At 38.5% G+C, this 14,203-nt stretch overlaps 1 protein-coding gene across 2 annotated transcripts in view; it reads right to left on the bottom strand.

Annotated features, from left to right (window-relative positions):
- LOC119497179 (transmembrane protein 65-like) overlaps positions 1–14,203 on the bottom strand; it is a 47,839-nt gene that overhangs the window by 3,667 nt on the left and 29,969 nt on the right. For both annotated transcript variants that reach the window (XR_005208882.1, XM_037785104.1), the window contains exons 6-7: positions 11,145–11,187; positions 1,637–1,742 (exon numbers count right to left, since the gene is read on the bottom strand). Coding sequence is in view for 1 of the 2 variants with exons in the window: in XM_037785104.1 (XP_037641032.1) it covers positions 1,637–1,742; positions 11,145–11,187 (149 nt within the window). In the remaining variant the exon portion in view is untranslated. The remainder of the gene's footprint in view (positions 1–1,636; positions 1,743–11,144; positions 11,188–14,203) is intronic.

Genomic DNA, 14,203 nt, shown 5'->3' with positions numbered 1-14,203 from the left:
GCCACTTATTTTTTAACGCATTAATGCAAGTTGCGATTTTTAGGTTTTCAGTTTTTAACTTAGAGTGAAGATACTGGTATCATATGAAACTAGGCTGTTGTTGCCTGTTGGGCTTGAGTTGCCAAGTTATGATTTGAGCATATTTTTTATGCTAAATGCAGTACTTGTGAGGGTTTCTGGACAATATCTCTCAGTGTTTTGGGTTGTTAATTGATTTCCAATAATAAATATATACATACATTTGCATAAAGCAAACATATTTGCCCACTCTCATGTTGATAAGAATATGAAATACTTGACAAATCTCCCTTTAAGGTATATTTTGAACAGATAAAAAATGTGTGTGTTAATTTGCAATTAATCTTGGACAATCATGCGATTAATTGTGATTAAATAATTGAATCGATTGACAGCCCTAATTATTATACTTAGGTTTGTTATGTATTAAGTATTATGTCCATTTTGATCTAAATTTATCAACAAACAAGGATTCATCACGATTTTATTGCACGTTATTCATGCCTGCTGACTATAAGATTGAACAGGCAATCTCTAAAACCGAGAACTCTAAGACACTGAATTCCCCTTTACACTTTGACACGTATTCGACATGTTTGCAAGAAAATAAATCAGGGTATTGTGCAACATGCCAGGACCATTGCCATGACCTTTCACAGTCAGCTAAGAGCCTTTCAGTGCTAAACTAATCACTCAACATAATTACAGTTAATTACATTTCACACTTGAGCAGTCACAGCATATTAAAAAATCATTCAGGTCTAATTTCCTCGCATAATGAAAGAGTGACCGAAGGGGCACATCACAGAGACTTGTGTTTCTGTTGCCACCGTACAAACCTCCTGACCTGGTTTGATGTTTACGAAGCATTACACAACTCATTTAATCCTTCGAATGCTCTTTGTAGTAGGTTCATTAATATCCACTCTGACTGTGGACTGTTTATGTTGAGTGTGTTTATTAGCCTGATAGGCTTTTGTCTGTCTTCACAGAGAGAGAGTTCAGTACTCACACTGAGACAAACATTTAGGTCCCTGTTATACTAGAAGTGTGACAGAGACAGTGGGGTTAAAGGTCCCATAATATAAAAAGGGAGATTTTCATGTCTTTTTTTTGTATAAAGCAGGTTTAGGTGCTATATAAATACTGTAAAGTATCGAAAAGCTCAATCCACGCTCAATCCACACATCTCATATTCAGAAACTGTACCTTTAAATAAGCTGTCAGAATTTCTGTAATTTTGTGATGTCACAAATATACAATATATAGACCATTTCACAATTTTAAAGGTAAAAATTCTAAATGTGTCCCAGTTTATTTCCAATTGCAGTGTATGTGAATGACATCAGCTGACAGGAAGTAAACATGAACCCAAACTGTTCCTTAGCAACACAATTCTGTTGCAGTTCTGTTGAAATGCACTAAAACGGAGCGTTTCAGACAGAGGCTAAATACAGACATATTCATGAAGTATGAAGAAAATAAAGGATTTCTTTTTAACATTAAAACATGTAAACATGTTCTAGTAAAAAATAAAAATACAAGCATGAACCTGAAAATGAGCATGATATGGGACCTTTAAGGTTTGTGAGTTTTAGTGTGGTGTGATGATACCGACCGCGTGAGAGCTGACTCTGGTCTGCCACATGTCAGCCTGTTTTGGGCTCAAGTCAGGAATCTGCATTCCCAGCCGATACGCCAAGGCCTCCACATAACCTGCCAGCCTAAAGAGAAGGAGAGACACACAGAAGAAAGAGTCAAATCAAAACCTACTACTGTAAAAGTGAGCCGCAACAATGAATTACTTCTAATCAGTGACCCATTAAGGTGCTTTGAAGGATAGATGATGAATTATCCTTTCATTCTGTGGTAACAATTTTGACATTTCACAAGATGGAAAGCCTGTTCAAGCAGAGCAGAGACACATGGAAGACATAAAGGTCAGTAATGGAGACATGTGAATCAGTTTCAGGCATATTGAAATTGTGTTCATACATTCATTGTTTGCACATACACTAAATTTATAACCACTTATGTTTGTTTTGTTTCAGTTTGTAAATGTATTTCTACATTACATCTCATGATCCATTAAACCGCACGCACAGCAAAGTGAACTACCAAAGTAATCGATGGTAATGAAAAAAGACAAAGTAAATCAGCAGATGAATGTTCCAGTCTGCGCCGCGTCGATGCCATCTGTCATAAAACCAGCAGGACGTCAAATATCAGTAAGAGAGAGAGAGAGAGAGAGAGCCTCCGATGTGTATAAATGAAAAGCATTCTTCAGTGCTTTACATAGATGACAGAACAAAGACAGATTGCAGCGGATAAAGAATACTGTATCATTACAAACTCATCAATCATCCAAAACTTGTTTATTTCAATTGTAAAGCTGTAAGGTTTGTCTGATGTGGAGCAGATAATGAGTTCTGTGTTACTGAAGTCACGGAGCCATAACTTATTCTCTGTCCCTTCTACAGTAGATATAAAGCTAATAAAATACTGATAAAGCTGTTGTTTTTTGGTAAAGAAAAATACCAAAATGACCTTTTAAGAACCTCATTTTGGGTAGATTGCAACATCTACTATAAGAAACTAATAAAGTTTGTCTCTCAGTTCCAATTATTTCAGAGCCGTATAGAGTATAAAACTGGGTTCATGGTGTAGATGGTGATCTCTCTCAGGGACCATCTATAAGGCTCAAGTTTTTAATTGTGCTTCAGTGGTGCATATTGCCAAACAAATCTGTAATTAAATTACCATTAAGTTGTTCTTCCACACAACCAACCTGGGGCCTTTGGGGCCACTTTGCCCAGTTGGTAATCCTGCCTTGATTACATAATACACATCGAACTAATTGCAATTGCAAATGCAGTAACAGTAGTATGACCAAAATAGTAACTGAAAGTGTTTGGAGAGCTGCTGTACCTTACTCTCGTGTGTCAAGTCTGAGCAAAAAATATACAGAGCAGGTCAAGCAGCTCCAGTGTGAGAAAAGAAATCCCAGAGAATATTTTGAGCCAGGTCTGGTTCAGTCACCGGCGCTAATGGATCCTCAGTTCACTGCACACACAAATAAGCTGCAGCTGGAGCTGTCGAGTCAGGGGAGTGATATGTAGCAAGTAGAATATTTCAGAGAAAGATAAAGAGACGAGGAGAGGAAGCCAGTGTGTGTGTGTGTGTGTGTGTGTGTGTTGAGGTGTATGTGTGAGTGCCTGGTGGCTATAGCGTTTCATCACAGTAGAGCAGAAATAGAGGGGTTTTACGAGAGTTTTCATAATTACAGATGATGGACTTTTAAGTTAATAAATCAAACTGATCATGAGGACAATAATTACACAACAGACAATCATGGTATATAGACAAACACATGTACAACTCATCATCAATCCAAATACTGACTCTCATATTCATACAAAATGTTTAATTTATCAGGTACATACAGTACCTTGACAGAGCAAAAATACAAACACTCCTGCCTTTGAGTCAAATCCAGGCCAAATATTCCACATATTTGCAACACCAGAAGGCAAAAGAATTCAGGGCTACATCAGAAAATAAAATACCTGCAGTATTCATAACATTGACATGATGAACTTAGAAGCAAAGTCAGCTGGGGCCTGGGATCATTTCTGAGCATCAGACTCGGACAGACAGAAGGCTGAAACTCAACCTGGCTGCACCAGAGGAAATAAAAACCTTCCTGGAACAACAACTGAACATCTATTAACATTATCAGTGGGCAATAACAATAACTGTGTTCTGCCGCGTCGGATTTAAATTGTTAAAAAGGACACAGCTGCTCTCATATTATTGTTGGTGTTATCTAGGAAACCGTTTGATGCAGAGAGCCGTGGTGCCGTTGGCCGGGATGTGGATCAAAATGAGAAAGATCAGGAACCAAATAAATGGAATGATGATAAATGAGCTGCAGTTGATGGTAAATATGGCGCGTTTCCAAATGGGTGGTTGGAGTGTCATTATAGGAATCATCAGGATAAACTACTGTAGGACTATGCCTCGACTTAAAACAAGCATCCGCGCTACTAGCTCAGTCGACAGGAAAAAAATATTGGCATTGGACGTTTCAGCAAACCAGGGATACGTTGAATGTCGACGTTTTTGCATTAGTAGTTTAAATAGCTGTTTGTTCGTGTCCCGTGTTCACAACGTTCAGTGCCATTTTCACTGTACAAACGTAGTAGTTTTAAGCCCAACCGTGTAGTTCGTTCCTAAACCTAACTATATTGTTTTTTGTTGTTATGCTGTTACATTATTATTTGAACACAAACCATGATCTCTTTTCTAACCTTAACCAAGTAGCTTTGTTGCCTAAGCCTAACCAATCGTTTCACAATGTTAACCAGGTGGCATTGCGTTTCTTGAAGCGTGATACGAGACTGATATGAAACATATTTATGAAACTTATTTTTGGTTTAGAAATGTTGACATTCAGTGTATCAGTAGTTTGCAGAATCGTCCAATGCCGACATTTACTCTACATGAGCAAAACACTGAACAGATACTGGGCTTTAAACCTTCTATAGAGAAAGACAAGCAAACTAGACTGTCCCTAAGGGGATCAATGATTAATCACCCTCTGTTAATCCTGACACACTTACATATAAGGAAAAAAATCTGATACATTCAACTATCAATCATCCATTCATTAATTGCCTTTATCCGCTTTTTATAATACAAGGTCATGGAATTTGCTCCAACCCAGCATGCAATAAGTGTAAATCAGAAATACAGACATGACATCCAGGGGTCGTGTGTCACAGTCAAGGAAGAGGAATCAAATTTGGGACCCCATTTTTTATTCCCCTACAACAGTGGATTCCAACCAGGGGGTCCCAACCCCCACTAGAGGTCGCCAAAGCTTCACAGGGGGTTATGAGGCCTTCTTGATTTTAAGGGGACAACTTTTAAAAAAAATATACAGCTGACCTTTATCTCAGCATTTCATTCATTTCTGTTAAGATATAAAAATCTCACAGGATAAGGGCACGGTTAAGACCTGAACACAAGCTATAATCAGTCTTCCCTCTCTATAACAATGGCTAAGCGTCACAGAGAAGAAAACATGGAATTTGTCAAAAAAAGAGGCCTATTTAGTTTGTATGATGGTTAAAAAATATAAATAAAAATACAGAGAATTGTATAATTATAAAAGTTCCTAAATTATCAGGAAAACTCATCTCTGATGCAATATTCACAGAAATTAATCTGCTCAAAATTCATCCAAATTGCTTTTTTTACACAAACTTCCAGCAGGTTTTTGCGTTCACTATTTGGGCAGTTTATCAGTTGTTCTGTACTGTTATCGTTATGCATTGAATATCATATGAAATATCCATAAAATATGTCACTTAGGTAGGGGTCGTGAGTTTATGAAATGATAGAAAAAGGGGTACCTTAAGGAAAAAGGTTGGGAACCACTGCCCTAGACCCCTGTTCTCTAAGTTTTTGTCCTGTTTTTTTCCTAACTTAATGTACTAATGCTTTACTGGCTGCCTCGTCTGCCACAGAAAGCCACTAATGCATTATGTCCATAAGGAACACAAACAGTAGCCGAGACTAAGCTGTGCTGGGAGAGCATCTGTAGGCTGAACGGTCAGAATGACTCATCAGCTCAATTATGGACTTCAACGAGGTTAAGCTGGTTTCCTACATCTGTCAAAACACACGCAAGCATGCTGGAAAATATTACAAATCCACCCGAGCATGAACCCCTACACACACACACACACATATGTGGATATACTGTAGTTGCACAGATTGCTCACCACAGGCACCAAGACTTAAGACATTTTATAGAAGAGCAGGGAGTCAGAGCAGCAGAGCTCAGTCACTGTCTCCTGGTTGAGGAAGACAGACGCTGAGTGGGAGGATTCACAAACAATCTTTGCAGCGTAATCATTACAATATTGACCAAAGAGACTCCAGAGGAACACTCTGTAGTGACAGCTTCATCTATCTGTGCTGTTTGAGTACATTAAGCTGGTGCCTTTGACCTTCACAGAGAGTCCCTGTGAATCAGCTGGCTAATGTGCACAAACACATAAACCTGTAATACATCCTCTTCTACTACAGTAGTCAGCCCTGCTCTCACCTCTATGTTTCCTGTCTTTTCTATCCATCTATCTATCTATCTATCTATCTATCTATCTATCTATCTATCTATCTATCTATCTATCTACCTATCTATCTATCTATCTATCTATCTATCTATCTATCTATCTATCTATCTATCTATCTATCATTATACTTACTTTAATGTCCAACATGTTTATATTTTGTAGTATAGCACTGCCCTCAGACTACAGTGCAGGAGCCTAAATGCAGTTTATTGATGTTTGACTAATTGGCAATTAGCACTAATTTAAATTCACATGTAAAACAACTGCAATTTACATGCTTCATTGAGTTAGAAGGAATTGGAAGGAATATTTACAATATTTACATTATTTACAGGGGGAAGTAGTGACAGTTCATATTTACAGTAATGTAATAAGTTAATTGTTTGATTCCGTGCACATGTGTACAAATGTGTGTGGATAATTTAAAAATGCATAAAATCTCATTTTTATTACATTTGTAATATTTAGGAATGGGTACTATGATTGTGGCTTTCTAGTAACTGTGCACCTTTAATTTCCCTTTGATACTCTCGCTGGAAGAGTTTTTGGGGTTAATCTTGAATCAGTCAGGCCAGCCAAGAGTGGAGACACAGTTTTTTGACCTCTCTCTCTCTCTCTCTCTCTCTCTCTCTCTCTCTCTCTCTCTCTCTAATAATTCTTGCTTGAATTGGATATGGATGGATAATTATTCTGTACTAACTTTTTCTTGTGTTGAAATAAACTTTACCGAGTGGTCCTGTGGCTTTTCTGGAGTGGATTACAACGAGGGGAATCGTTAGAGTCTCAAGCAAAGGCTTGATTCATTGGAAACCTACACGCTTTGTATCATTATGTGCAACTAATTACAATCTGAGTCTGGGTCTGAATAAATGTTAGTTTACATCTTTAGAAATAAATTTAGAAAATACCAGTGATGTATTTGTCAAGTAAGTAAGTAAACGGTGATCTAAATGAACAATGCAGGGTTTCCGTTTCACAACTATTCACACTTTTTGACTGAATGAAACCTAAAATGAATTTTCTCTGATTAACAATGACGATGGATTTCTTTGAGTCTTTCCAGCAAATGTAAACTAAAGGAAGCCGAGGTTCTCACTGAGCATGTTGGCTGCATTTTAATCAATCTGTAGAGCTTTTAATTTGGCTCGTTTGAGAACAATTCTAACTGAACATCATTACACCCAGACTGCCTGTGAATGGGGCTCTTGATCCTCTTCCAAGTGAATTGCGGTGCGTTTTGTGAGGAGGGAGACTGTATAATTCAAGCCAACTGCTGGATACTAAATATGCAAATTTATGGGTACACGGAAAGACTCATAATTCTGTTTGTTTTTTTCTACATTTGCTGTTAGCAAAGACACTGAATAGGTTGAGAACAGCAAAGAAGAGTACATGCTGGAGCTGCAATGACTAGTCCATTAATTAAAATGTCAATTAACAGAAATCTTTCAAACAAATCAGCAACAATTTTAATCATTTGTTATTCATTAAAGAGGACCTATTATGCTAATTTTCAGGTGCATTCTTATATTTTGGGTTTCTACTGGAACATGTTAACATGCTGGAGAGCTCCATCAGCGACAGGCTGCTCCAGCCAAATGTGTGAAGGAGCGCTATCGCAGGTCCTTCCTTCCTGCAGCTGTCAGACTCCACAACCAGCGCTGCTCCCAGTAGACCACATACACACCACAATAACTGCACTACACTGTATAATGACTGTGCAATATCAATAGTACTCAGGTGTAATTCATACTGTGCAATATTTTCAGGTGGAATTTTATTCTCACTGTGCAATATAATTTTTCCACTTGTACAATTGTGTTAATAGCCTGGTAATAGTCAATACTGTATATATTGTTCATATTTTTAATATTTTCCCTTGTTTGTATTGTTAATATTTTCCTTCTATTTAAATTGTTCATATTTTGTTACACTTTTGTTTTGCTTTTTGCACTGTGTTGTATCTTGCTTTTTGTTTTTTACCGATGCTTTTTGTTTTTTGCACCATCCCCTTTGCTGCTGTACACTGCAAATTTCCCCACTGTGGGACCACCAAGGAGGCATTTACTTTTCTCATACCTGCTCTGCTGCAGCACCGCTTTTCACCCTCTGTCTGATACAGTTTCTTTGAGCATAAAAGCACAATAGGTCCTTTTTAAAGTCAACAATTAATTGGTTTCCCCTTTTCAAAAGTCAAAATGTTCTGCTCTTCCTATTTTATTATAATAGCAAACTGAATATCTTTGGGTTTTGGACTGTTGTTCAGACAATAAAAGTTAGTTGAGGCCCAAGTTGTAGTTCACTGTACATGTCATTCATGCAAAACTTGTTTTGACTCGTTGGTGGACTAAGTCAGTCCAAAAAGCTATTCACTGTTCAAGTGGTTCCCTGTGGATCTGAGCAAACTAAATACTGCAACAAGTTTACAGTAAAGAGGCATCTGGGGTCTCCTCATCTGTCAGCTTCTGACAAAACAACCTCAGCAGAAAGTCGACTGCGCCTCCTCTTCAGCTCTCGACTGCTACTAAAGTGCCCCTGACTCCCAGAGTAATCTAAAGCACAGAGTTGGTTGTGTTTCTCCTTTGAAATGAAATTAAGCTGTAATGCAAACATTGCAGTGAAAGGAAGGACACCTGCAGGAGCTCCACCGACGCTCACTAGCAGACAAACAGCCTTCACAACCACTTGCGTAAATCCATCAAAACAAAAAAATAAAGCCTCTCTTGTCTGGTCTAACCGAGCCTCACCTTGACAAACGGGCCACAAGGGCTCTACTTTCCCATTATGATGGAGTGGCAAACACAGACGCCCACACAGAGGCACGACTGAGTGTGTGTGTCCACTGAGAGCGTTTACAAAAGCCACAACAACTCAGCTAATCAATCACACTAAAACGGTGCAAAGGCAACAGCACAGTCATCTTTCTACCCAACTGTCTATTTAATACCTTCTCTGTTGTGCTGGCTATGTCTATTTAAATGAGAGAGGGTAATAATCTGTTATATCACTGGTTGGAGGCCTATTCTATTACTGTAAGTGTTATGGTTGGCAAGTTAGTAAAATGGTTATGGTCCATGTGGCCACTAGGAGGCCCTGAGGTGGATAATAGTCATGAATCAGCTGACTGAACCTGATATGGCACTGCAATCTTTTGAAAAGATCCAAGATAAGGGTCCAAAGAAAACATCAGCTTCCACTTCTCATGGATCATTATGCTTTTATCGACCAAACTTGATCACATGCTGCACATAACTGTGGCAGTCATTGTTTTGTTTTAGGTTTACTGCATAATGTGAGAGGAAGGGAGAATGAAACGGTCTCTAGATTATTTTGTTTCTGTCAGTGGAAACAAAACAACAATGAAGAAAGCTGAAGGAGGAAAACAGAGATCAAAACAATACACTTGAATCCTGATTTGTATTAATGAGGCAAATTTAGTGAGGTTGAATATGTTTTACATGAAATATTCAGTCCATGTTAAAACAGACAATAAGACTGGTTATTAGAGCCAAAATTATACTATATGTATAGGGCAGAGTTACGCAAAAAAAAATGTATTTTCCTTCTATACTGCACAAACCCAAAACTTACGTCAATATATTACAGGTTGATAAAAATGTGCCTGATCAGACCTTTTACAGATCATACATAAATAATGTTGCATAAAATCTTCCCAACTCCTAGTACAACCAAACACACTGTATTCCTAGTATGCTTAAATAAATGAGGAACATAGTGCACATAAAATGTTCTTTAACTAATGCATTAATTTTTTAAATTACTCTGTTAAGCAATCTCTTATGAAAGCTTTTAAATTAGGGTTGTCAATCAATTAAAATATTTAATCGCGGTTAATCACATGACTGTCCATAGTTAATCGCAATTAGTCGCACATTTTTTATCTGTTCAACATGCACCATAAAGGGAGATTTGTCAAGTATTTAATACCCTTATCAACATGGGAGTGGGCAAATATGTTTGTTTTATGCAAATGTATGTGTATATTTATTATTGGAAATCCATTAACAACACAAAACAATGAAAAATATTGTCCAGAAACCCTCACAGGTACTGCATTTAGCATAAAAAATATGCTCAAATCACAACATGGCAAACTCAAGCCCAAAGGGCAACAACAAATACATTTAAAACAGAGCCCACTACAACCTTCTGAAAGATCGGCGTTCCGTCGAATTTTCAAGAGCTTAATTAAAAATCGCAAAATGCTTTAATGTGTTAAAGAAATTAGTCCCGTTAAAATTAATTTGCGTTCGCGCGGTGTTATCGCGTTAACTTTGACAGCCCTTTTTTAAATGCATCAAACTGAAGTAAGTGTCTGATATCCTCTATATCTGTTAATAACTAGATTAACATCAAGATTTAGTTCTACAGAACAGTCTACGGAAGTTTTTTTTTATTTTTACCTTATTCACTCAAAAACGGTTGGTTAAATCGGACTGCATACTCCTCTCCTCATTCAGACACACCTTGCTCAGACTGTCTCGATTTAATCAAACCACACTGATAAATTTAAATTATTCTTTTCTTATTCATAGTAATAACCCCTTTTGTGCTTCGCAGTCTTCTTTCCTCTGGGACACAAAACCTCTGGTAACTGCATTTTTCTTTCCCCTGTGCTGCTCGTGCTTATCTTCCTCTGGGCGAAATCCAATAATTACTGTTTAATATGGAGCAATTTAATGACTTAGCCTTCACCAAAGGGAGAGGAGTGGGATGGTATACCTCTACCTTCATATACACCTGGGTGGAAACAAGCACTGTATTGCTGTCATAATGCGTGTGATGTGATATACACTATGATGTCAACATAGTTTTTCTTAACATTTCATCATTTGAGTGAATGAGGGTAATGCCTCTAAATCCTCTACAAGCTGCCATGATTGGCAGAGACTTTAAGGGTAATAGTTGCCTGTCTGTGTGTGTGTGTGTGTGTGTGTGTGTGTGTATGTGTGAAATTCTTACCCTAGTCCTGCCAGATCAGACACTAGGTTGCCAAGGGCAGCAGCTGTAGAAAATGCGAGAAGAGACATGATTACAAAATGAGTTTTTATCGAGGGCAGCCAAAAGGCACAAGACACAGAATGAGTTTGTCTGGAGTTTTTCCATCATGTGAAACACAAGAAATAACACACTTTTCCATCTACCACTCAGAGGCATACACCTGGAGTCCTCTGTTAAACTCATTCCCCTCATTATCAATATATGTAAGGCATGATGTCAAGAAAAAGATGTACTGAATAACCCAGAATGTGTACAAAACATGTGCATCATAAGCGACTTCAGGAAACAAACTAAAAGCAGTTGAGAAGCTGAGGTCGGGCCGGGTTTGCTCGTCCGACACGATACCAAAATAAGTCGCTGAGATCCAAAAACACGTTGAACAAAATCTTATTTAATGAACATGATCAACTTATCATAACGTGCACAAAATCAGGATAATCAACAGCGATCAAAAGAAAATAGAGGTCGACAAAAAAATACGGAGACTGCACTCGCCCTCTCTTCCCTCCTACAATAATATTTAGCCTCATAATTAACCATAAAAGCCTCTTCATCATATCTATTAAAAAACACAGAGCAAATATGGGTCAGCAATTATTTTCTTATAATAGCTGCTTATTTTTACCATGTTGGTTTCTTTGCACAGGATATGATGAACAACCCCAGTGCATTCTGGGCTCATTAAGGAGGCAGATGCAATGCTGAAGCCCACATTACTGTTGACCCTAATAACTTCTCATGAATAATCAGAGCAGTGGAGCAGTAGTGTCTATGGAGGAGAGAATGAGGGCATGTTGAAATCCCTGAGTTGGGAGGTGTAGCGTTAACGAATTGGCTTGTTCTGTTGCTTGTACGTTACTGTACAGTACTAGTGGCTCCCTAAAATAGAGAATAAAGTCTGTGCTTGTCTTGCTGTTGTCCGTGACCCTGAGTTCGGAGCATTGCTGCAGCTGCCGCAGCGACACGGACGCCCTCAGGGGAGCTGAAACAAAGCAGCAGTGCGGTGCCATCTCTGCTGAGGCTCAATCTCCATCCAACCCTGGCAGGAGGTCTTCCAGTCCAGCGGCCTTCCTGCTACTGTAGCAACAAGGTTGAGAACGGCATATAATGTGGCTGCAGTGACTCTCTTCCTTCTAACAATTTGTTTTGGTACATCTGAACAAGTCACCCACAAGACCTGCAGCCACATTAATAAGCACAGAGGAGTTCAGATAAGACTCTAAAAGAGCCACAGTGTAATTAGTGAAGTCATCGTGTGCTGAGATTTAGGAAAGTGTTGTTTACTGTGTGTCTCAGCAGGCCGACGACTCTGACCTTGTTGAAGAGGGACTCGCCTAACTGCTGTAACGAAGCATCAGCTGTTAATCACCTGCCGGTTTGTTTGTATTTGGCTCCAATCAAGCTTGTTAGCTTGTTGCTCTGTGAGAAGCACTTTGGATGACTTTATCACAACTTCAGGGTGGAAGGAGAGAGGGCAGGGCAGCAGGAGGGGAAGTGAGCAAGTTTCTAATTCTTGGCCAAAACACACAAAGTAGGTATGCGCTAAATGAGGAGATTGTTCTGGTATTATCAACAGAAACAATAACTTGCACTGGGCAGGATCCCATTGCAGTGAGTAAGAATGCAAAAAATGGTCTGTGAAGTCCATTTCATGTTTTATTGCTCATTATTACACGGCTGTGTTGAACACTCGATTTTGATTGGTCAATCACGGCGTTCTGCGGTCTGCAATTTCTCTATAACAGACCGTTGCTATGTATAACAGACCGTTGCTATGGGCGCAGCTCTGATGTCGGACTCTTGCGGACCGTTTTTGTGTCAAAGTATTGATTTCTTAAGTAAGTAGCCGTGTAATAAGCGGGATAATGTACAGCTAGCGGGTCATTGTTGTGAAAGAATCCCCGACAGGGTGATGCTGCATGTCTCTCATCACCCTGAAGGGGATTCTTTGACACAAAATGACCTGACATTATCCCTTACTTATATGATTTAAGGGCGACACTTTCTTAGTAAAATGTCCATCTTGACGACTTCTTCTGATGGATGATTGGTTTAACTGAGCTGCAATTCAGGAAGTTAATATTTTTTTGTGCCAGACTTTATTTATCAAGCTGTGTTTACAACGTAATGTTATATGTAAGAGGTTATATTCATGTTTGACAAATCATCCAATTAGACTGTTATCAGGCCATTAAATAGGTGTTATTGGTTGGTATAAGCACCATAGATGTGGGTCAGTAGGGGCCTACTACACTCAATATTAGATTTTATCATCTATTCACATGGTAGATCACCGAAAGAAGGTCTAAACGAACACGACAGCGACCGCAGTAATTATGACAGGAGCAGAAGCGAAAGTCAGGTGCTGTAGTATAGACAGCGTGAAACTCCATATGGGGTGGAGGTCAGGGGTAATGGATGGGACACAAAAGACAGGGTTTTCACCCAGAAGGCTGGGGTTTGCTTCCTGTGGGAAACCAACAATGTGTAGTTCATTGTGTTTACAAGGTGTTTAATTTCACTTTCACTTTTGAGACATAGTTATTTTAAGCGAAAACACAATGTTTTTCCCTAAACTTAACCAAGTATTTTTTTGGCCTAAACCAAAAGAAGCCTTTTTGTTTTTGTTCAAAACGTAACATTTAATTTAGTTGTACGTGTTAGAACGTGTTGCTTTTAAGTTTTGCTTTCACTTTTACAACGTAGTAGGCATAGTAGGCCCTAAATGACCCACATCTACGGTGCTTATAAAGACCGATAACTATTTATCGATTACATATATATTTCCGATAACCTATTTAATGGCCTGATAACAGTCGAATCAGGTGCACAAATGTTGTTATAAATCTATATAACTGTCTGGCTGCAGCACACTAAAATATGTATTTCCTCCTTCAGGCTATATTCTTTGAAATATGGAGGATGATACTTCAGAGAAATGAGAGCTCCTTTTACAGAGGTACTGTATGACCTCAATGTGACCCATGCACACTTGAAATGTACTTAATTAGCAATATTGT

This window comes from Sebastes umbrosus, chromosome 11 (assembly GCF_015220745.1).
Source record: "Sebastes umbrosus isolate fSebUmb1 chromosome 11, fSebUmb1.pri, whole genome shotgun sequence".
NCBI lineage: Eukaryota > Metazoa > Chordata > Actinopteri > Perciformes > Sebastidae > Sebastes > Sebastes umbrosus.
The sequence above is the reverse complement of the archived record's forward strand: the minus strand, read 5'-3'. Positions and strand labels throughout refer to the sequence as shown.